This window comes from Falco naumanni, chromosome 4, assembly GCF_017639655.2.
Source record: "Falco naumanni isolate bFalNau1 chromosome 4, bFalNau1.pat, whole genome shotgun sequence".
Lineage (NCBI taxonomy): Eukaryota > Metazoa > Chordata > Aves > Falconiformes > Falconidae > Falco > Falco naumanni.
Window position 1 is genome coordinate 74,649,498 of NC_054057.1, and position 25,435 is coordinate 74,674,932.

Sequence of the window (25,435 nt, forward strand, 5' to 3'; positions counted from 1 at the left end):
CATGGTAACCTCCTCTTGATTGCTGGGGTTAGACCGTGCCTGTTTCAAACTGAATATCAAAATTCCACTGCATTGAAAATGTGGAACGTGTTCATCCTCAGAAACATCACCCAGCTGCCCACTGTTAAAAACACCTTAGAGAGCATCACACTGGCCTGCAACAGGTGAATTCAAGTAAGAAAAAAATCTGTTTCGGCAGCACAAGGCAGGTATCAGTCATTGTCAACTGATGCTCAGTAACACTGCCACCAGTGCCAATTAGAAAGGACAATTTTAGATTCGCTGTTCCTCTACTGGATAAAGAAAGAGAAGTGCAGGACAGATGTATCGCCCAGAATGTTTCATTTCCCTGAGATACACCCTTACAGTGGTCAAAACTCTGAAGCTGCTGCGCAAATTGTTTTATGAAGAATATTAATGACCATCCAAGGTAAAACAGAGACTCCACAACTGCATTCCGGAGTTCCATTCTAGCCATATATTGCATTTTACAGTACCAAATAATCAATCTCTCCCTTTCTCTCTCACTTAAAATTTCCCTTACAGCTGAAGTGCAGAGACTGCAGATTAGCAATACTGTAGCATAACAAATAAGCATGTGATTCAGAAGTAGACACAGTGTATGGGAAAAAACCTTACATAATTTACCATTTTTAAACCACAAGCAGAGTTGTTTTTTTTTAACTGACTCAAAAACGGATAAAAGGAATTTCAGAAGTGTCCATAAAAAACCGTAATTTAAACTTACTTTTCTTCCCCCATTTCAGGTCTCCTAAAGTGGCAGAGCACTGGTTCTCACTCCAAGTGATGCCCCAGCATGAAGCCAGCCTATAGAGGGTCAGTAAGTGCTGGGTTTTACTATGTATGCATGGCTTTGGAAAGTTTTTTTTTTTCATTGCTGTTTTTGTTAATTTTTAATTATTTTATATCCAGGGAGTGTATAAAATGCTATGAATAAAAAAAAACTTTGCAAAACCATGTCATAGTAAAATATGACACTTACCTGACCCTCTATAGATTGACTCCATTTCCTAGAGCTCCATGATTGTTGAAACACTGAGCACAACACGAGTTGGGACATCTCTTGGAGAGTGAGCCAACAACCCCACGACTCTGGAGGACCTGCAAGAGGAAAAAAAGCGAAGTTCATTCTCAGTTGGGCGACAAACACCACCGTCTTACTGCTGCCACCTGAAGCATTTAAACTAACAACGTGATCTGAACAGGTATCAAGAATACACTAATAAAACTGTTCTTCCAACATTATTTTTAAATGTTTGGAGAGATCATCAGGGATGGTGATGAATGGGATGATACAAAAATCAAAGGACAGATTTGAGAGGTTTGAAGGTTTCCAGCTCCCTTCAGTGTGAGGAAAACATCCCTACAATTAGTTTAATGGCAGTCATGAGGCAGAAACACCATCATTAAACTGAAACAAAAAAAATATTTAAAAATTAACAGCTTAAAAATAGTTAACTAAGGTTCCAAAAGGTAAAATCTGCAGAATGATTTTAAACAGGGGATGTGAAAGAATATCAAATACAGTCTGCCGTGACTGTGAGAACCATGGAACATATCTTTAAGTCAGGAAGGACCAAAAACCATCTCGTCCACGTTCCCATGGAATGAACACTTCCCAACACCCAATAATAAACTGTGATAGGAAGAATGAAGAGGGTATAGTCGTTACCTATGCCCAGGGCCCTGAAACAGCAAGAGATTTGCAAAACAGAATTCCCTGAAGATCCTGGAAAGGAAGGATCGTATACTGTGCTACCTGAGAGAAACTTGCAGAGAAACAAATTTTCATCTCCAGTTCCATTTTATTCACAGTTCTTAAACATCGACTTTATGCTACAGTTAGCCTTTAAATGAAACTGTTCTTTCCCCTGCTCAATATTCAACCCCCTGTTTCCCCCCTTCTGAATGTTTTTATTCAAGGAGACACCACACCCCCTGTGTGGTCCACAGGGGGACCTTTCTGTGGCTGAGCTAAATACCCCAGTTACTTTCCGATCATTTCAGAAGACAGCCGTTGCGTTCCTTTAACCATTCCTGCAGCCCCTGCACGGCCATCATTCCTAGGTACTCAGAGCTCTCTCCTTTGAGTTTCTCCATCTAACTCTGCAAAGAAAAAACATCCACTGCTAATCCTGTTCCCGCTGTTAAGATTCACTGGTGGGCATACAAGGTTTTTAAGTGTACACAGCACCTCCAACTACAAACTCTAAATCAAAACCAGGATGAATGCAATGAAAAACCTGAGACACACTTCTTGCATTACCTAGAATAAATACCTGCAGAAGTGTTTGGTCTAAGAAAAAAATGGTATGTACGTAGGCAGGCATTTATAGGTATCCCTCTCCTCTTTTGTATGAGTTTTCAAACAAGCAAGTGATTGTATTTACATAACAAACTAGGCATTTCATCATACACAAAAGCTCTATTCTCTAACGGACCTGTATCAAATAGATGTAAAGCAGGAGGGAGGTGAAGGAAGACAGCAGGCAAGCAACAAGCTTTGTTAGATCCAAAACGTCAGATTATGAAACAGAGTTCGACAACTTACATGTATATTTGTTTCAAAATCAGAGGTGAAGTGTGAAAAAACTGCAAGAGCTGGGAGAGAAACCAGAATTGCACCGAAAAAATGTCGAGGCAGCCAGCCAGATATCACCTCCAGGAGACGCTTGGTGCAAGTCATCACCTCCTCCAGAAAGAACGCCATTCTGGAACAAATGAAATCACAGACAGAGGCATTAATTTCAGTGCATCACTTCATACATCTAAATTTACCTATAATAATAGAATTTAAATCCTTCATTTAGACCGCACGAGCACTCACCGCCCATTACATGTCATAGCAGCTGTTGGTAATTTCAGGAAATAATCCACCTTTGCTAAAGATGACTGGTTGTTTGCTCTGGCAAGGGGTGCCGGCAAAGGGAGGGAGAGCAAGTGGGATGGTGGGCTTTGAGTAAACAAGCTGAAACCCAACCTTCACTTGGAAGGTAAGCATAGGAAAGGCGTCTCTCTTATTTAGCCTTAAAAGCAGGTGGGGAGAGGGAAAGCTCTTACAAGTTAAAAATACTTACAATAACACCAGAAATGTTTTAAAAGCAGGGCTGTATCCCCCGCTAACAGATCAGTCAGCCAGAGGCCGCGCAAACTCATGCCATCTTAACATTATCCTGCAATTGAAACCAGTCCTCCCAGTTGCAACCACCCTGACAGAAGCTCCCAGTTCCTGCCTGCAAGCAGACGCCGCTCTCTCTCATTAGGGAAGGGGAAGAGGAGTGTGGGCTGCGAGCTGGCACCCTCGGCAGGCAGCAGAGCCTGAGAAGCAGTTGCGATGAGCACCTCGGAGGCCAGCTGGCAGCTGACACGCTCCTCCGCTCGCCTGGCGGTATCTATCACAGCAACCCAGTTGGCTCCGCACGAGGCATGCGGGAAGGAACGGTTCTTGCCTCAAGCTGCTGATAAAATGATGGCCCAAACCTGTGAAGTGCTGAAGCAGCCAACTGAAGAGCTCCGGAGAGCAGCTTAACAGAGATAATTCTTAAATGAGAGCATTTTTAATGGTTAAAAAGAATAAGGCAAGGTAAAAGGATACTTAATGCTCGAGGATGTTGTGCAGGAAAGTACAGAAACAAATCCCTGCGATAACTTCCTTCTTAAAGCACAAAAATATTAGTCACTCTAGAAAAAATACCACTGCTGTTCAATTTTCTAATTATTTTTATGAAGACACCAAAAGCTAACATAGCAGAGTTAGCTTCGTTCAAAGCCATTACACGTGGATGTATAGAATTATCAGAATTGGTCTAGGCAGGTAATTCTGCTAGTGTAACAGCCGGCTGCAGCAGAGCCCGAGCGTACGTAGCTGCTGCTTTTTTTGGACAGAGATGTTCACAGCTAAAAAAAAACCCAAAACACCAACATCCACTAAATATGAAATTCACAATCTCCAAAGTTACACAAATTATTCCGTATCACCTGTATCTTTTAAAAGAGAAAAGCTATCCATGATTTTTTCACACTGTTGTCTAAAATACACAGTATTATCCTGGACAAAAGCCAGATACAGACCAGGATAAATTTAAAGTTCTTTAAGTGAAATTGACACTTATTCCACACCTTTAAATATGTATTGTTTATGAACGATATTTTCATTCTCTAGCCTAGACTTCTGCGAATTTTGCAACGTCAAGCGTATTTTTAAAGCTTCAAAAGCTCTTCTGCAATTTAATATATTAAAATCCGGAAATTATATTTAAATGCATAGAAAAAGAGAAATTTGGGGTAGCAGGATAGATGTTGTAATGCACCAGGGCCCCACGAGGGGGTGCTCACAGATCTGCTAGTTCCCACTTCAGCGAACTTCCATTTACACCAAAAATACCGCTATATTCCAGCGCAAATATGAATTTCCAACAAAGCATAGGAAAAAATTGTTTACTGGGCGATTTTTTTTTGAATGTCCATAGAGTAAGAACTGGGTTTTCTCAAGCATTATAAGCTGCCCTAACTGCTGCCTCTAACACCAGTGACGGAACGCCTGCCTTCAGCAGCAGCCAAGCTTGCCCAGGATCGAGCACTTCTGAAAATGCCACCCAAGTTCATGCCTCTAAAAATAAAGTCCGATTCTCCCAAAGCCAACGAACAAGGACGAGCATTTACACGGCCGAATGGTGAGAAAGGGAAGCGCAGCAGGGTGCAGAGCCGGGAGCAGCCAGTCTCCCCGAAGGGAGAGCAGCCCCCCTGCCCACGCTCCCGTGGAGCTGGCACTGAAACCCGCTCCGTGCCACGCCAGGGGTGGCAGATACCCAGTGCAGTTCATGTCTCTCACCACAACCCACACAACAGGGACTCCACGGTGCAGAAAGCTTTTTTAAATTAATTTTTTTCCCCCCTCTCAAGCCTCCATGCCAGGACAAATTCTTGTGGGAACTATAGCAACAAATCCATCAGCGAACCCGACCCGTTAATCCTGCGATGAGGACACTTCTTTATTTAGGCAGCTGTGTGTTTCAAAAAAAGCTAGTGCAAATTCCAGAACAACGCCACATTTCTCATGATGATGTTTACCTTCTTGCATTGATTTTTTTTTTCCCCCCCCCACCCCAGTTCGGCATTTGTCACAATGCTCTGTACTCTGGAATTAAAATGATTGAAATCTCATTCTTCACAGAACAGTGAAAGCCTGTGAATACAGCACGACCCTCCCATCGCAGGAAGTAAGAAGTGCATTAAATCCAGACAACAACGAGAGCTGCAGACAGATTTAATGGCTACGGGGCAGTATCAGTAAATAATGCCGTGTCAGTGGGTAGCTCAACAGGCCTTAAATGCTAAAGCATCCAAGATGTTTACACAAGCTGGAGTTCAAATTAGTAACTTTGATATAAATGATTAATGGGTAATGGAGAATGTTACCATCATTTCTGTATTTACTGGCAGTTTAAAATCAATTCCCATAGTTCAAATCAAAAGCATTTGGCATAGAGGCAATTTGGTGGGATATTAAATACCAAAGCCACAGATGTTAGAAATAAGTAAAGGCAAACAGAATACATTGTTTTCCCTTGCATCAATAGTCTGTATCACTCATGTTGTTAACAGAACTGGTTCATTAAGCTCTAGCTGCAGAAAACAATTTTTGTTCCTGGTCATTAGGAATTTAAAAGATCCAACTGGTCTCAGTTGTAGACAGACTGTGGGTGTTCAGCAAGCCTGGGAAGGCAAGGTACCGGGCAAAGGGCAGTTCTGCTTAGTCAGACAACAGCAGTTTCCCATTTTACTGTTTTGATTGTACTTGCTTTCTTCATCCAGAAGGTACTTTTTTTTGCTCTCTAGAAAGGTCCTTCTGAATTAATGAATCAACTTATCACGTGCTCCCACCACTCACTCTTCTGAGCAGGGTTGAAATATCCACCATTCTGGCCTCAGCTCTTCACCCTCAGTGAAGCCTTCTATCAAAAGCAACACATTCTTCTTAAACAAATTTATTTATAACAAGTTTTACTTGAGAAAAGAACAAGATGTCAAAAATACTTGGTTAATAAAAGTCCTGTATTTACAGCTAAAATAGCAGGCAGATGTCTTTTACCTGTATTCCTGCAGAAGCACTCCTAAGAACCGCAAGTGAAGTCTCACACTCTGCTGTATGTTCGATGACATTTCCCAAGGTATTTTTATAAAACAGCAGAACTTTAGGACCTCTTACACTTCAACTGAACTCATGAAAGTCAAAGTAGTCACATTTCAAGTGGGCAGGACATTCTTTGCACTACATTTACAGCACAGGAGATGACATTTTCCACGTGCTTACAAATGAAGTACCATGTTTAGCGTGCAGTTTTGTACAAGTAATTTTAGAGTGGCACTTGTGCTAACAGTGGGATCCTCATCTATAGATACTCCCATAATTTATTATCAGACACTTCAAAGGAATCAAAACATCCTTCCCCCTTCTAGGCTTTGCTCCATGAGGACTTCTGCTCTTCTAGAACTTAAAAGTTTTAAATTCTTTCTCATCATACAGGCAGTGACAGTGCTCTCCGTTGCCACTCCGGCAGCTGGACTAAAGGTCTTAGCTGTAGTGAGTACTTCCTAGGCTGAGTCCTGGATTCAATTAGAAGTCAGACCGATTTAAAGACAGGGTGTTTCACATCACGATAATGAAAATACAATGACAAACTTAGGCAAGAATTTTCTGGTCCTAAAATAATCCCTTTTCCTGAAATTCTGGGGTTGTGCCCAGCATTGTAGTCCAATCTCCTCCCTGAAGATATCTCGGTGGTATTCTGTGATTGTCATTTGGGATGACATTTCTGCACAGGAAGTTCTGCACTGTTTCTGTGCATAACGAATGGTTGGAATGAGCAGTTCTCGCTCCGAAGAGCATTTCAAGAGGAAAAAGACAATCTTCTTCTTTCTGCTGAAGGGAACTGTACCAGAAGTGTGTGCCTCAGGTTGTGGAGACCAGAGTGCCCCAAAAGCATATTTTATGTATTTACTATAAAATAAATACGTATTGTAAATTTAAAACAAAACAAAAAACCTTCAAGGGAAAACAGATACCTTTTCCTACAAAAGCCCCTACCAAATATGCCATTGCCATTACATTTAACACTGAAAACCTACCAGAAAGCCTCTGAGATTTTTCATCTCATAAGACTGCTCTTTTTTGGTGTATAATATGAGGCTATTTTCACGAAGGTACTCTGGGTAGGATCTACTCAAGATCTGAGATGATCCTGTTTTGCACTTCAAGAGATTTACCGAAGTGTTCCCTTAGATGGATGATCAGAGTTAAGCCAAATATAAATTTTATCTCATTAGTAGAGGAAAGATTGTGAATGTAAGCCCACGGTAGCAAGTTCCTAAGAACCAATTGCTTGTAACTGTGGAGTAGAGTGATTTGCAGACACTTCCCTCCCACCAAAAGAAAGGAGCAACCCATCTCTCACAAGACCAGGGCTCCGGTAGCAAGGGGTACCTAGTGACTCAATTCCTATGTCCTTACTCCTCAACTTCCAGTTTGATGGAGAGGATGGGGAAGGGCAGCAGCCTCTTACCCCACACAGCGATTCCTGTTTCCCAAACTAACCAGGAGAGTTTGCAGGATCTTGAGATTAATGGTCAGCTTGACTCCAGTGAGAGCAGCAAGTGCTAGCTTGCTGACCAACTGACCAACGGCACCCGTAGCAGCCCTGCAGGAACTGCAGCATTCCCTGCATGCCCAACCTCCTCCGAGTGCCCGTTAGGATAAAGACAGTCCTGCAGGCTGTCAAGACAGCGTTTACTGAAAATCTGTAATTACTATGCCAGGTGGGCCTATGTGAGTTTTGATGGCTGGCTACAGGTGTTCTCCACAGTGAGAGATGGTTCTCAACCTGTTTTCAAATCAGAATTGAACACAAAAGAATGATTAATATTAAACAAATACATACTTCTAAGGCTTAGGAATCATCCTGAAAAACTTGCTTTTTAAATCTCACTGACTTTAAATGAGGCATCCAGGCCAGGTTAGAAAGTAAAATTCATGCTTCGAGCCAACAGTCTCATGAAAATATTAAAAATGTCAGTGGCAGAACCAAACAGTGTTAAGAAAATATTAAAAAGCCACGTACAGCCAACCTGGTAATAGCCCAGGCTCGCTACCAGAGAGCATGGGCTCTCAGCAACATAGTGCTGCAATGAAGCTAAACCTCTGTGCACCCTACACAGCTCAGAAAGACAAAACCACTTTGCAAATTCTTGACTGTATAGATAGCACACCGAAGCGTTCCTTCTCCTTCAGAAATCCATAAACCGCCCATTATAGAACAGGAATGAAGTAAAACCTTATGTACGTACCTACAAAAATTTCTAAGATTATAGCAATGATTTTTATAAATTTACAAAGTAAGAAAAGGGAAACTCAAAGTAGCATTGGAAAAACAAGTGGGAACAACAGTGGATTGAAAAATACTAAAGGGGAGTAAAAATTCACCTGCAAGGTGAATGAACCCGAATTTTCTCCAAACGTATCTGGATAGCAGAAACTAGCTCTTCTGCAAAGTGGTAGAGTTGCTTGGAGGGATGCAATGCCATGGCCACCACATCCAGGCTACCTGCTCACTGCTGCTTTCCTGCCCTCCTGCCTGGTGCGATGAAAGAGCTGCCTGGGCACATTAAACTGATAAAAAAAACCTTCCCCCCTCCCCTCACTCCTAAGAGAGTACAGAAACTGTTCTGCAAAGGGGAAAATGCATTTCTGGTGCAAGAGAGAGGACAGAGCAACAGTTAATCCAGTTCAGCATGCACCAGAATAACAGTCCTACCAACTCAACCATCTCCCAGTACTGGGCTTAACTCTTCCTGGATGTCTAGATTTTCTGAAACCACCAAACCTACAATACTATTCAAACTGCAACAATCAAATAAACCTGCTATGAAATACTATCCTTGAAAACATTTCCACTGTTCATAAATGACCTCTCTCTGCTCCTAAATGCCAGCCTTCACGTAAATACGCTTGCACACATTTACATGCACACTGAGTCACAAGCTTGCTTCAGTGACTGAAGTACTAATTTGGTACTTTTAACCTTGACCCTGAAAAGGCAAAGTAAAAGTGTAAACTGCAATCCTTCTTTTCAAACAGCTGAATTGCTTCTAACTTGTAATTACAAAAGCATTTTAACTTATGCATACCTGACAGATGTGCAGAACTGCGAGTGAGGACACACGTTTCCCCACCCTTACAGCATGCTCTTGTGTCAGAAGGAAATGCTGTGAAAGCGGGGGATGAGTAGGGCAGAATAAACCTGCTCTCACAAGTATAGACAAACAATTTACTAGTAAGTCTATCATCTGGGTTAATAACAGGTTACATGTGGTATCTGTATAAATCAGACAACACACCCAGGAGAGCACGAGTTTTACTGAATGCATGTACAACTGCAGCCTTCTACACCTGAACGCGTTCGGAACGCCATCATGCCTGGGGAAACCCCACACGACACAGGAACCATACTGGAACTGCTTGCCAGTTTGTCACAAATGCTGGGAGAAGGCCCACAAGCGCCCTGGAAGTCTAGCACACACATCCTCTGGGTGACTGGCTACAAAACCAGGAACGAGGAGGCACTGCTGCGTACCAGGTGCCTGCAGCCAAGCCTCACCTCCGAGGGCACCAGAGAGGCTGAGGCGCAGGGGTTGCAGGGACACGTTTAAGAGCCCAGGACTCGGGGACTGTGTGCTGCCAGCTGGGAAGAGGCAGTGTGAGGGCTGGCACTGCCCGGCACAGCCCTGCAAAGCCGCCCTTTCTGCAGAGACAAAGTAGTGCCCCTTCCATTCTCAAGCAGCAGCTGACTGTCACACAGCCCCGGACACGGGGGAAATGCTGAATTCCAATTATGTGTCAAACAGAGAAAACACAAACTATTTGAGTATTAAACCCATGAAACCTGAAATAGAGATCATTAAGAAAACTAATCTTGAACAGACACAATGTGACTTTTGCAACTTTAAGAGTGTTTGGTTTGTTTTTTTGGTTTTTTTTTTTTGCAAAAAGGGTTGCTCTTGGCATTTCTGATCAATTATTTCAGTTTTGACACCAGCATAGTGTACTTCTGTGTAGGAATTTAAAGGCTGGGGTTTTGGATTTTTTTTTTTCCTGAAGGACAGAGGACAAGTTTTCTGTTTTATTTCCCTCACTCTGATGGCCCTGTGTGGGGAGAAGATATACAGTTGCGTGTGGCATCCCATGCAAAAATAGGCAGGAGCAGGCATGGAATGCAGATTCTGTTTCCTTAAGTGGCCTCTACCACAGTCACCTTTCTCTGCTACGATTTCTGCAGCTAGACCTCTCTTTGCACAAGATCTGCTGCAAGACTTCTTGGCTTCACTAACACTGTTCTCCAAATACTACAGACCATCCAAGTGAGTTTCCTGGGATGCTGTCAAACAAAATGTTCCCAAGCCAGTCACCATTTCACTTCTCACTGCTATTTCAAGACTTTCTTACACTTTATTTACCTAATTGAGATGACAAGGGACAGCACCTCTAGCAGGATGGCAATGATGAACACGACGACTGCTGCAGGTGGTGGAGGGGATGCGACCATCCCGTGTTTCAGGAAACATGTGATTGAGAGTATGAGGAAGACTGTGGTGGAGAGGAACACATCCAGGAGCGAGCTGAAGGTAGCGCTGGCAAATGTCTTCACTGGAGCATTCCTCATAACCTGTGTGGAATACAGTGATTGAGGGAAGGGATGAAAATGAAGAAATACTATTTTGCTGAATTCAACTGTACCATAAACAGCAGCTCACAAAACCAAATAAAGGAATACAGATTTTTTTGCCACTTCATTAACCCAATGTTAGTACTGTTTCGAAAGAGGTAACAGCTATCACAGCGCTCTGGGAACAAGTCTGTGTTGGAAAAAAAACACTGGCAGCACAGCCCCTGGGTCTGGGGTGATTTTTACAGAATATTATGATACAGAAATAGCCATATGAAAACTGCCTGTTCTATGCAAAGAAACATAAACCCCATAATTACTAGCAGATAAAGCTATAAGAAGTTTTCTTCAACGATTTCCATTTAAAATAATAATAGATTTTACAACAAGCCTTTTAGCTCTCATGGTTCTTTAAGAAAACCCTCCAAACCCCACTCCACAGGAACAGTTACTTGCCTGTGGCAGAGTTCACATCTCCCTTTCAGACCAGCAACAATCAGGACGCTGTGTAATCTGAATTGATCGGAGCCCAGGACACCAAGTTCTGTTCCACCATAACCCCTTACCACACATTCCCATCCCATCTTGTCCTGGCCCCAGTGCTCGTGCAGCTGTGCTGTGTGCTGCTTTGGCCAGTCCAGCTGAAAACTAGATCATGAGCTCCACATCCTGGCTTACTCAGATGAGCCCCGTCTTATGAGTGTTTATATCTGCCCAAGGGACCACAGAAAGCAAGTTCCAAAGAAAAACATAAAATATATTATCAATAACACCATGAAGTAACCCAGTTTGAGCACTCTGGTTTAATTTGGAAATTTCTTTTGCTCCTCAGAACACTATCTGTGCTACGCAATATTGGGAAATGAATGTGTTCCTCATTTGTATCTCTCTGCAACCTAATAAATTCAGCCAGCATCATTTCAGTGCCAAAATTACCTTTTAATTTGAACTGTAGCAGAATCCTGTTAGTCCACACAGAAAGTCACATAAATTAAATTAAGAAAGGCAGCACTATATCCTAAAGTGACAGCACAAGAGATGCCCTAATAGTGTGAAGTAGTGCTTTAATTTCCAAACAAGAACAGGCTGAGCAAGCTCTTGGGAAGTGGAGCCGCTTACAGAGAACAATCACACACCGAGCATGCAGCTGGTACTGTGTAATTAGAGGTGAATTCAGTGGTGTTGGAAGTTACTTTTAGCAAGTTTACTGCAAGGCAATTAAAGAACCAGCAGTGCTGACAAATCATTTCACTCTCCAAGAGAAGATTTTTTCGCTGTTGCTATTGTTTTGGACTAGTACTATGCTCATACTAAGGCTTTAACAGGTTTTCACCCCAGCGCTGCAGAGTTACTGTTAAGAGTGAAGATTCTCATTTCCAGGGAGGTTTACACAGTAATTTTCAAATCAATAGCTTGCCACTAACCAAATGCACAGACCACATTCCTTCTTCTATAAATTTCCTACATATCCACATTAATTGCTCAAACTGTATATTCTTGACTATCACTGCTTTGCTTCTCTTTCCAATCTCTACATCGGAAAAAACCCGATTTGTTATTTTCTGTATAGTTTGTGCAAATTTTGCAGGCTGTACCCCACGGGAAGTTTCTCCCTGTTGCTGCTGCATGAGTTTTACTCAGAGATACCACTAGAATACCATGCTGCAGGGTGAGTATGGAGCTTCTGAACAAACTGAACTGCAACACAACTATGCTTCCCTTTGTGTAAAAAAAAATAAGTTAGGTCTCATTTGTAAACACTGGAAAACAAGCAAACAGGGATCTGCTAAGGATGGTGTGGCAATGCTGCCCAGAACAGAAAGCAGCCCATGAACAGAAAGCAACAAGCAGCAGCAGCACAAACCCTACCTGCCCTCAGATGTAGGGGACACGGGGAAGAAACACCTACATTTATCACGATGCAATGCTGCCAGACAGATGACCAAACTAATAGCTCAACGCTACTGGAAGGGAAGGGCCCATTCCCCTTCCTGCTGCCGGACACTTATCTTGCACTGGCTTTGGCGCCTGCCAACCTCTCTGTGAGCTGCTGGTTCGATACAGCAGAGAACAGACCCAGACAGAAAAAGAAAAGCTCCCAACAGAAAAACACAACAGAAATATTTTAGGCTAGGCTAGTAAAACGAACTGGCTCACAGCAGGGAAGCCTAACAAGCACCAAAGCCATCAGAAGGAGCAGGAAGGAGTAGGAACAAGGAAGGTAGAGAAATTGCCCTCTTTTGGCAGCAACTTTTCAGCTACTTGTGGAAATGCAGCCTCAGTTAGTACTGACACCTAATGATGCTACATGTAAACTTAAAATGTCTTGTTAGTTCATACCAACCAGGCAGGAGTATCTACTGGCACGGAAAGCCTACAATGTTATTAGCTCCCAAGGGAATTAAGGACTGTTTACACTCAGTGCAGAATCCTGAAGAAAGCACTAAGTTCCCTACAATTTACTCGCTGTTCCTTACAATTACGCAGTGTTTTGAACTATTTCTGAATGCAGCACACTTACGGAACTTAGGACATTTGAGTTCAAGAGCAGGTTTGGGTTTTGCAGGGATAACCATGAGGCTCTGACATGAACAAGAATCAAATTTAAAGTTACCATTCTCAAATTTAGGATATTTGATGAGAAGGCAAGTAGCATTTGGTACTTCACTTTCATCTTAGCATGGTTCTCTGGCCTGCCTAAAGCCTTAAAACATTAACCTGAAAATGGAGAAAAAGCAAGTGAGAAGTAGTGTGTCTTGGCCAACTGTGAAAATGTATGTCCAGCCCAAACGTTGGGCTAGACTCAGGGCACGGCACAAGACAGGTAAACTGGAAGGAGACTGTTTTCAGAGGTAGCAATACCAAGAAGTAAACCACATTTGACATTTCATGACCCTTGTCACCAACTGCAACGAAATATGTTAAAAACAACAACAGACAGTGCTTAGACAGATTACAGAAGGAAACCAATGCCAGGAGAAACACACCTCTTCCTGATAGCTCGTCCTGTAGGTCATCTCCAAATCCTGATCCAAGAAGTTCAGGCTCAGCTTGTTAATAGGCGGTTTAAAGAAGTAGTCTTTCATGAGGCTAAAGAGAAAAGATGGTAACAACATCAGTGTATTCCACCGCAACTCTTTCAGAGCCCCCCATTCTGTGGTTTCTGTTTCTAGGGATGCTGGTGCATGGCTTTGAAGTTGCTGTAGCTTTCCATCGCTCTCTGTCACTGAGGTACCTCCTTAACCACATCAGTTGCTCAGTCAAAGGAAATACCTTACAGAAAAACGACAGAGCAAACTTTCATACTTTCAGGAAGAGACTAACAAGTCCTTCCAGAAACTGAACAGCTGTAACTGCAGATGACTACAGATAATGGTAATATAAGCCAGTAAATAGTAAAGGTTAATTGCTGCTATAGAGGCACAACCTTAGGAGACGTGTGGCTGTGGGATATTTGTATCTTGGGTGGAATTCAATAGTTTGAAACAAGCCAAGGATGACAAAGGTGACAAATCGTTAGGAAAAAACCCAACGCGTTGTCCATTTTCGAAAACTGCACTTTCTTGTTATTTCAAAGACACAACTGGGAACATTGCCTTAATGATCTGGACTGCAGAGAAATGGGACCTGAGGAGACAGAGAGCTTAAATTTACTTCTGCAACTGAAGATTTGAAATCACCAGAACTGGGAACAAAGGCACTGACAGATAACAAAACTAGCTCACTAGGACTAATGAACCAGGAGGCAGCAGCTGCCAGAGGGTGTTTACGCACTCCTCCACCCTCTTCCAGCATCAGGTGCAGAAAAAAACCAAACCATAAAAGAGGCCTTGGCCATTAAACAGGTGTTTCTATTCCCCATCCTCTGGAGCAAAACCAGAACATTTTTTGAATTTTACATTAGTTGTAAGAGGTTTATGAAAGAAGTTTTCTAACAACAGCTATGGCACTTGATCTGCAAACCTTTTTTTCGAGTAGGTGTCAAAGAGCTGAAAGGACTCCACTTACAGCGCAGGGAGCGCTTTTGTGCCCCATGGTTGCAGAGTAAGGTCATGCCTGCTTCTACCATATATTGCAGGGGTAGCCCATCACCCTCTCTTCTGTGCAGTCCTCATCTGAGACTTCAAAACACAGGCTCTTGCTATGAACCTTTCAATGTCAAGCAACTGATCCCACTTGTTATTACAGTGAACTGTTTAAAAATTGCTGTAGAGTCTGAAATGGGGCAGCTTCTTTCCAAGTGTTATTCCCACCTTGAAAATTGTAGCACCGGAGCAACAATTAGTGGGCTATTTTCAAGCTGGTAACTCTAGAGCAAAAACCGGAAAGGTACATGAGATCAAATTCTAAGCAGATGAAGAAGCTGAAAGCTCCTACAGAGCTACTCTGTGACAGAATTCTTTTTTTCAGGGGGTTTGCTTTTGTTTTTTTCTGTTTATTTTTTATGAATACTTGGAAAAGAGGTATTCTGGAAGTACAAGCTCCCCAGCACAAGATGACAGGTGGGAAGCATTTTTTTCTTGAGATGCAAGACTAACCAAACACACATTCCTAGACTGAAGTTTAAGACGACAAAAGACATGATACTTTATAACCTTTAAACATTCTGGCTTTGGCCAATATATTGAAAACATCAGGATACTCTGAAGGAATGATAGGACAGATTCACTCGAGCCCCCGTTCTCTCACTCATTCCTCATCTTCCCTCCCTCACCTCTCAAGACGTTTCTGAAAATGCAAAATACGAATTTTGCAAACTTTTTTTCTTTAGGAAAAAAAAAAAATTGTCGAATTCACTTTCTTCCTCCAGGGGAAGCTCAACAGAGTATGTTGATGTGCTGGAGCTGCAATGGCCTAAGGAGGTAGGAAGAACAATGCAGTTTGCCAGTGCTGCACAGAACAGACGGCATAACATGACAAAACAAGGGTGAAGGCAGCATTTCTGGTGTCAGCCAGCCATACCGTGCCAGTCCAGCTCCATCTCAATAGTCGTCTGTCTCAAAGAGGAAGATCCCAGTTTAGTTGACTAAACACAGTCAAATACATAATCTGCTTCCCAGGAGGCGTGTGCCTCCCCAGCACAAGTGATTTCTGTTTTCCCTGAATCAAGCAAGACTGGGAAGTGGGAGATGAAAGAAACAAATTTTTAAAGTATTTAAACAGGAAACTGACCCAAGGAGGGGATGAAGGGCTGCACAGAACCTAGCTTCTAAGGCCAGCTTCGCATTTCCCTGGGACTCTGCTCTGTAAGTCTAAAGAGATCATTTGTGAGTACTGTCCTGATTAGCACCTGAGGACTTGTTTCTTGTACTTCAAAAGGTTTATAACCTAAGGATTATGTAATTTTTCTTGGAAACAAAAATCTAAAAAGTGAGAATCCATTGAGGGCATCCCCAGTGAAATTCAGTTTAAACATTTTGTACTCTTGCACTGTGGTTTTCTTCTATAATACACAGTGACATGCAGATTACAATGAACAAAGCATGTAATTTTTATAGTGGTTGTAGTCAAGCCAGACTCAAAGCTCAAACTTTACGCTGTTTGCCAAATATATATAATCAAGTTGTAAGAAGATGCAAACTAGTAACTTGGAACTAGATGATCTTTAAGGTCCCTTCCAACCCAAACCATTCCATGATTGTATGACTCTATGAAAAGGATTCTTGTATAATGTATCAATCCAAACATACCGCAGTAACACTGGCTTTATTATTATTAAAGATAACTGGAACTGTGCTGAGGTATCAGCTCCAAGGTGAAATCTCAGCAAGCAAAGAAACCAATAGCTGCTCATGAAACTCTCAGCCACACACTTAAACCCTAGAAAGAGGTTGGGAAATGAAAAATATCACCAGCATCCAGCATTTCCTCCTAGCTAGCCCTAGGCAGCTTCCTAATCTCCGGCATCCTCCCTACGACGTTTAACTCTTCCCAGCTGTACAGGAAGCCTGTGCGATCAATTTATTCACCTTACCACCGTATCTGGGTTAGGTACTTTCTGTTAATAGAAATTTATATCACAGATCAGAACAGCAGCATCGTGCGACACAGTGGGAATCACTGCCCAATGCTAGAGGAAGCTCACGCTTCGCGGCTGCATTTGCAGCGACATAAACTCAACGCAGCAAAACTCCAGTATGACCACTGCGAATGGAGTTTCACCTAAGACGACCAAGGGAAAGTTCAGACTTCACTCTTCTCCCTGGGAAAACTCAAATTTCCCATTCAAACATCCTCCTAGATACTAGATTTGTCGAGACCAACAATATATTATGTTTTACAGCAGGGGATCAAGACTGTTTTTAAGATTACTTATTACATATAACTTCACATTAACAAACGTTAAAAAGGATTAATGTAGAATGGTAGGCTTAGAGCATTTTGCATAGAACTAATTAATCAGAAAATTATTTTTGGAAAGTTATGTTTACATGAACTGAACTCAGCAGAGAAGTTGCCTTGGCAACAAGAAATGGCCTACTTAATATGGTAATCATGATATTTAATTGAGACCCAAAAAAAAGCTAGGCTTTGACTGATGTCAAATCACAGTCCTACTTTTTCCTTTTTCCAAATCAGAAAGATTTATCCATTTTGTAAGTGGAGGAGGAAAGCACCAGAAACACATGAGCTTGAGCCAGGTACCTTCGGCAGACAAACGGCATAAATTAAAGTACTTATGTAACTCAAAATTTGCAGGATGCTAGTTACATTTTAAACAAAAATCCAATTTGTTCTTACTGATTTCTGCCAACATCTGGACTCTCCCAATCCATCTGTCTTGTAATATTTGAAAATGTCACCTAAACACCTATTCTCTGTCACCAATGACATGCAGAGAAAAAAAAAATTTAAAAAAGAAACTTAAATTTTAACTGAAGTTGGCCACAGGAGTAAGGTAATCTGAAAAAATATACAGAAGGGACTGGAGAGGGACTGCTGTCCCTCCCTCTCACTTCTCTCTGCTTTAGTTTCATGTTTTCAGTAAAGACAACAGTGTCCCCGTTCCAAGCAGCCTGGAGTCTATACGAGCAAACAGTTTCAAGGATATTTAGATAAAATACCCTTAATTTGAGTGGAAGCAGTGAAGCAAAAATAAGAATAGCCATAAATAATAACAAACTCAAGTTATTTGTTTAGTTGCTCCAGTCAAGTCACTGCCATAATAAGGGAGATATGGTTGTGTGTTTACAAAAATCACACACTACTGAATTTTGGAGAACATATTTTCTTCTGCCCAAAAGAAGCACTTTTTGTTTGAAACAGAGAGAGAAGCTAACTTTACAAAATGCTGTAGGTAGGTAGTAGGCCCATGAGGATTCACTCTATTAATTTTGCTTCCAAGCCCAGTACGACTTCTAGGTATTAGTCACACGTTATAGAAAAATCTGAGCTTTGTGGTTCAGATTTTATGTTAACACTTTTAATTGCAGAGCAAGGTAGATACTATGCGCATTAAAAGGACTCTTGAACATGAAGATAAGAGTTCAACTTCATCAGAAATCATTTAAAGAGTATTTTTCCTTTTTAAAGACTCAACTGAAGAATGACTGTACACCATGGAAATGATGAAAAGCCTGGCTTTACATATTCCTGAGCAGAATGCTTCTGACATCACGTTCCTACTGTACTTTAAGCAGAATATAGATAGACTAAGATCAGAAAACATACGACGTTATATAACAGTAATTACTGACAGGAGACAAAAGGCACAGAAATAAAGGTTAAAGATATGGGACCCCTGTTTACTGCCTTCTCGCCTGTATACAATTTTACATTGTCCAATTTGATTTTCCTTACCTGTCTTCTTTAATCACATCCACAAAGTGAGCATCTGTCTTTTCTCTGATGTTTTTAAACCTCAAAGGAAGGAGAGCTGATTGATCCAGACTCACTCCACCCCATCTTCCTTTCTCTTGCAACATTTCGTAAAGTGAGGTTTGGCTGTTGCTGAGCTTTTCCTCCTGTGGAGGACTCAAAAGTCCATTCTGAGTCTTTGGACTGTGTCCTCCTGGAGCCTGAATGACAGAAAGCAAAACATACGTGGGGAACATGAGTGGCTGAGAAAGTAGAAGGGATTTCATGGAGCAAAAGTTGAAAGAAGTTCTTCCCTCAACATACCGAGCTGTTACCTGATCATGTCAAAGATCTAACTCCACCTGCCTTGAAGCCACTCACATCTTCTGTAAGTGCATGCCTACTTAGGTGTTGTCTTTTTGCTTTTTATGTACCATGTTTCCAAGGAGCAGAAAACAGAGTATGTTTTAACACGAGTAACGAAGACCAACCACAAGCCCAAATTTCACTCACTCATCTTAAGGTCAAGACTCTTCAAAAAGGCTTTTTAAATACCTACTTAAACTGTGCTATCTTTCCACAGGTCATGAGACAACTTACTCTGCCAGCCCTTGCTGATCCTTCCACTGACAGCTACAGCCTTGCTGCTTCCCCAGACAGAGCTTCCTCCTTTCTCCCACCTGTGGGAACAGCCCTTTTGCACATCTCACCATCCTACCAAAAAAAATATGCTGTAAATTAAACTATGTTTTCTTCACTAAGATGTACTACTTCTTTCTGGTTTTCTGTTGCCTTTGTATTAATTAATGCTGCATTTTTGAAGTTTGACGCCAGCCTGCAGCACAGCTTAGGTACACAGTATTATCAATTCTGCTTTCACTCACTTGAGAACACAAATTACTTTTAACCACAAATTATCCTATTTTCATGGAACCTGAAGTTCCTTCTTTTACATTTTGTTTGACCTAGACCAATATGCACTGAAGCAATTCCAAAAAAAATTAAACAACTAAGCATGGTTAGAATGAAAATGAACTGCAGTTAGTCAGGATCATTTTCAAATGCACACATGTATCAAACTTAGCATATCTGAATGTTCATCTTCCTCCCCCTGTATCTTATCATTTATCACATATCATTTATCCTCATCCTGAAACCCACTCATGACAGAAGTTTCTTCATTTCTGCCCATACAGCAGTCAGCACAGCAGTGACAAGCTCCTCCAGAAGACTATTCCTGGATGCCACCACAGTGACCATAAATAAATACCATAAATATCACCACCCCAACCAAGCACTGAAATATGCTACTTAAGATTGTAAAATCAACTTAGTTAAAGTTAAGAAATATCTGGTTTCTGGCTGCCCATGCAAAATTAATGCAACCTCCTTGTATACCTATCCTATAAAGCAAACGAGGCACATGAATATAGGCAGGTAGAATGGAAGGTGCAGACATGACCAGTGAAGGTACAAGACTAATGGAGCAGCAGGAGAACGTCACCTCGTGCAGGGCAGAGTCAGAAAGCGCTCGGGTTTGGCTGCCAAGACCTCAAGAGCTAAAGTCATAACAAGGTGTGCTGGAACGGTTCCCTGGAGCTACAGGAAAAGCAGGAGGGAGGTGGGCTGCGCTTCCCCTTCCTCTTGCCCGGGAGGGACACAGGATCCCCACCCTGCGGGCTGCCCCGACGGAGGCGTGAGCCTCTAGAGCCACGTGCTGGGAGCCAGGAGATGAAAGGATTCCCAGTCTAGTCCCTTCTACCACTCGCAACAGTTGTTTTGGCAGCTTGCAGGTGTTCACAGCACAGTGACAGCAGCTGACAAAGTAGAATAGGAAATTTAGTAGTTACATTGGTGTGCTGCCAATGTTTTGCTAAAGACTACAATCAACAGAAGAGAAAGGTGATTTCAGCAACACATATCTCGGCAAAAGCCGACCAAAACTCCTTGGACTGGAGAAGTGCTTGCATATGACAGAAGGGCACTCTCCTGGTAAGCCAGAAGCACAAAAACTTCTGACAAAGTTTTTTGGGTTTTTTTTTTCTTTTTTCTAAGGGAAAACATTCAGCAGGTTCAGAGCAAGCTGTAACTTGTTAACTGCCACCATAACGGGTTACCTAGCCTACCCAGGGGGAACATGGCTCCAGAGCACAAGACGTGCTGCAGTGCCAGCGCAGCCTCTCTGTGTTTGAGATGGGGGGTACTACTGCAGGCAAGCCAAACCCAACAAGGTGCTAGAAGTCAAGGATCGTCGTCGTTTGTTTTTTAAATTTGTGCTAAAGATTATATTTGCTCAGAGCACCTCCCAGAACAACTTGAGGCCTAAAAAAGTCAGTTAGCACCTTTTCTTTTTTTTCTAGCAAAGAATCTTCCTCCTTTTCTCACCCCTGCAGCAGATGTCATTACTTGAAATGCAGTAACCGAGAGAACACAATTTTTGCTATGAGCAGCTCAAATAAAAGATACAGACTCCTGTGCACTGTCTTCTTTCCCTGTCTGTTCTTCAAGTTCATCTGAAAAATGCAGCAAAAATTTCTGCTCTTTCAGAGAAGGTCAGCATGGACTTCTCTTGGCCTTCTCTCTTTAGCTCCTTGGCAAAGGCTCAAGTCCCTAAGAAAATTCTTCCCTTTAGTCAGCTCAAGGTTTTCCTGTGCTGTCTCCACTCTGCTAATCTTAACAGGAGGGGATTAGAGCATGAAACTGCTTGTGTGTAAGGAGAAAATCCCTATTTATTAAATGTTGTTAGCTCCAATGTTACTGTGGTTCCTGACGCAACAGGCTGTACAGGTTTTTTCCAGCACTCAGAGGTTTGATGCACCATGTGACAGTTTCCTCTTACCAAGAGACAGGGAGGCTCCAGAGGCTGTTGGGAACCACAAAGGTCCAAGGACATCGTTAGCAACATTCCCTCACGACAGGGGACACAAGTGATGCAGGGCCAGGCGCAGCAACCTGGCATGGGAAGGGAACAGACCCCAGAGACTGGGCTCTTCTTCCCAAGAAACCTGACACTGCAAAGAAGATTTGGAAATCAAATGCCACGGCAACTTCGTGGATGTAGCTGTTCTTTAAGCTTTCAGTTAAACAGGCATCCCAGACTTACTAGATAGCCACTTAACTGCTCCAATTTTTTGACTTGACAATAACTAAACCAAATCAAAGGAGGACATTTGATTTGGTCTCCACTAGCACATTTCTTCACATCAGCCAAATTACAGACATTTTATTTAGCACTGTACAGGCCTCTTCTAAGCCAGGTTAGATGACTTGCTAACTGACACACATGAAGCTAATATAGCTGTAGTATGAAGAAACCCAAAAGGATAGTTCTATTGAAGACATCATATGACACTAGGCAGCTGGCACCTAAGGAAAATCTCTGTTTGCAGTCGGTTGCTGGAGATCCCTGGCATGTGGGCAGAGGCAGCCTGGGGAAGAAGCATCCCATGTGTACCATCTTGGCAGCCTGGGCAGATCTCCCACAGTGTTTTCTGACTTGAAGATCTCATGCTGTTTTGAGACCAGTACCTGCTGGCTGCTGCTCTGCTCTATGTCCCTCAGGGCTGTAGGGCTTATTATTTTAGTTTTTTCTTGGGCTATCTCCTAGGAACCCTGGCACAGAACATGGTCTACTGTGTTCACAGTCCAGAATGGCAGTCCCTGCTTCTGAGCTTACAATTTAAGCATAAGAGATGACAGGTCAAATACAGACAGACAGTAGTGGGACAAACACAGATCAACGTAATAGCTCATCAGTAGAGTAAGTGCTGGCAAGTTTTTCAGCTAGCTCTGTATGCGAGACGAGTTGTAAAGACTGATGTGAAGAACAAGATGGCTATCTGCAAGCATGTTTATAAAGTGATTCTCCCTAACTTATTTGAAAATACAACAATCAGGTGATGAGCACTGGTATCCAGTCTGTGTTTAGGCAGCAGATTAATATCCAGGAAGGAGTGAGAGGCGACAGGCAGAGCAGAGAGGCTACCAAGGCCACGAACAAGATGACAAATAGGCAACTTCTGGTGTTGTAGAGGAAGTAGGTGGCTTCAGTAAGAATATCTAAGCAACAGGCAAGGAAAGCCCTCTTGGCAGCAGCATGCTGAATATGGAAGATGCTGTATTTGTTGGTCAGAAAAAGGATGCAAACTGACTTAAAGGCTGTGAATTTCAGCTCTGTGTGTGAACAGGAATGACTGTCTTACAGCTATGATGCAGAAGACATTGGCAAGACACAGGTGTAACTTGTAGCTAGGTGGTGTTAAGGGACGGAGAGCATCGTAGTCTTGTTTGTGCCTCTTCCTTTGGGTAGACAGCATAATTAAAAGAGTCCAAGTTTTATGTCCTTCTCACTACCAAACTGGGCCCACAAAATGACTAATAATTTTGAAAATTTGAGGGGGAGACTCAACTACATTTTGGAATACAACCGCTCAAAATCGAGATCAGTTCTGCTGCTTAAAAGCTTGAATAAAGGAATAGCAAGCGAAAATGAGAAAGCTAACTAAAGCAGAGAAAAAAGGGCAAAGGAGGGAAGGGATAAATACTTAAATTACCTTCATACTGTTTTTATGCTCATCCTGACAACCATTTTGGATAGCTCCTTCGTCTATGCTGACATCGCAGTGGGGAGCAAGGGTGGTACTACATGAAGGGCAAGGCTGCAATGAGAAAAAAATTTTAGCCAGGAATGTTCTGGTGTCCTCGCAGTATTATGCAATTTATAATTTGGTCCACTTGTATACTTGCAGCGTGGTTAAAAGATAAACAAAGCTACAGAATGGGAAGCAGGGAGCAAAATTTGACTGGAACAGAATGCACCATTTCAAAAATAAATCAGATTTTCTGTTCACTGAAGCTAAACCTAACTCAGGAAAGCTTATTGAGTGTAAGATCACAGATACACTGTAATCACTGCACACCAGCAAAGGGCCTCCCCAAGAAGAACGGAATATTCTCTGGTAAGAGAAGCACAATTTTTTTTTGCTTAAAAATTTGCCTGCAAAAGCATCTGAATGGCATTATGAGTGAAGACACAGAACAAAATGCAGCAAAATTCAAAAAAAGCACAAAACACCACGATGCATTACAAACATTACTGCAAAATGAAAAGCGAAAAATCTGAAACTAATTAAGAGAAATACTTTTTCATATAGCGCTCTAAGACAGTAGCGTGGAACTCAGGCTATCGTACATTGTTGAAGCCAAACAGCCAGCAAATGTCAGAGGAAACAAGGAAAGCAAAAACATCAGGACTTGTAATAGTTGGAGGTTACGTATTTTGGAAGCAACCTAAAATGTCACACTTCAGCTTTTAAAAGAACCTAACCCCTCAGAGTTAAAATGTGATCCCCTTAAGGGGAATTAACCCCGTATCCATGTCTTGCAAGTTTTTTGTACTGTTCTCCAGTGCTGGCAACGTACAGGCAGGATCCTGCATCAGAGGGACCCTGTGTCTGATCCCTACTGGCAGATCCCCTGCTCTGGAGATGGTCTACTGTTACCAGACTTGCCAGAAGTCTACTAACGGGTACAGAGATAGCAGTAACGGGCAACAGCATACTAAATCAGGCACGCTGTACTAAATTGTGGTAGGTGATTCACTAAACACCTCGATTAATTTTCCAGCTAGCAACTTGAGCCTTCTGTCCCAAACTCAATACTCCATGTCCATTTTATCTGTTCATTTTGGACTCAGGAAGGACTCGTTCAAGCCTCTGTAGTCTACCATTCTCCTGGTCCGAAACCACAACAACTTCTGCCTTCAGGTCCGCTCCCAATTTCAGAGACTAGCATCTAAGTCTTTTCAGAACTGACTTTTCACCCAAAGTCCCTCTTCCGTCTCTGGCATCACACCTGAAATTGAACAATGTGGCATGTTTCATTTTCAAGTTGTTACAGTGCAGTATTTCTCTAACCATGCTTCCTGTGACTGCTGATCCACCTCATCACTCCACAATGCCTCTCAAAGGGCTTCATAAAGACTCTGAGCCTTCTTAGCAGCCAGCACACCATCATATCTGCTCTTCCTCAGGAGCGTGGTCCAGGTTCAGGCACTGAAATTACTGTGAGTTTCCTAATCTGGCATCAGATAAGCAAGTTACATCCAGTTCTGAACCTGCACAGTCTGAACAAATACCAGCACACTTGAAGAAACTATTAAGTTTGTTCTCAAATGGTCTTGTTTAAAAATAATCTGGGGCATCTATTCATCTATCATGAATGCCTTGGCCACTCTGTGGAAGACAACATTAGATAGCTTTAAAAACTAGTATGACAATGGGCTAATGAGCCTTCTGTGCTCCTAGGGTGTGCATTAGTAGATTTATCCATGGCAAGTGTCAGTTAATGGTAATAAAAACCAAATACCTCTAACACAAAATAAAGAAAATACTCCCTGTTTAGACAAAAAACTCAGAAAAAAAGTCCGACCTTTTGAGAAGTGGCAGAAGTCCATCTGACTTACCCCATGAGATAAATCAACATCATTAACTTCATTCTCTGTTGCAGACATTCACACAAGCTCAGTGTGTACGTGACCTCATCGTGATGAATAATACATTAATGCACTTTCAGCAAACACCAAGACAAGCAGAAGTACTTTCTGTTTTCATACCAGGAGATGATTAAAACATTTTTACAACAGCTTATTATTCTCTGTCAAGTAAGGGATTTTATAAAATATTACAAAAAAATAAACTGATACCAAAACCACTTAAGCAGTTTACAGTGCTTTCATTCAAAATATCAGCTGCTATTATAGATTTACTTATAGTTTTTAGCCTCTATCTTCACCATTTTAATTATGTACACACATTTTATTGATAGCCAACCTGCAACAAGGATTGCAATTAAATTAACAACAGATATGCTGGAGGAGAGGAGGAAATACAATTCCTTTC

General features: G+C 42.0%; 1 protein-coding gene across 3 annotated transcripts in view; it reads right to left on the reverse strand.

Moving 5' to 3' along the window:
* Positions 1-25,435, reverse strand: part of ADCY9 (adenylate cyclase 9) — a 97,490-nt gene that overhangs the window by 20,317 nt on the left and 51,738 nt on the right. For 2 of the 3 annotated variants that reach the window (XM_040589103.1, XM_040589104.1), the window contains exons 3-7: positions 23,090-23,194; positions 18,540-18,757; positions 13,727-13,829; positions 10,531-10,739; positions 2,573-2,732 (exon numbers count right to left, since the gene is read on the reverse strand). In XM_040589103.1, the coding sequence (XP_040445037.1) occupies positions 2,573-2,732; positions 10,531-10,739; positions 13,727-13,829; positions 18,540-18,757; positions 23,090-23,194 (795 nt within the window). The remainder of the gene's footprint in view (positions 1-2,572; positions 2,733-10,530; positions 10,740-13,726; positions 13,830-18,539; positions 18,758-23,089; positions 23,195-25,435) is intronic. The other variant, XM_040589106.1, reaches the window with a different exon arrangement.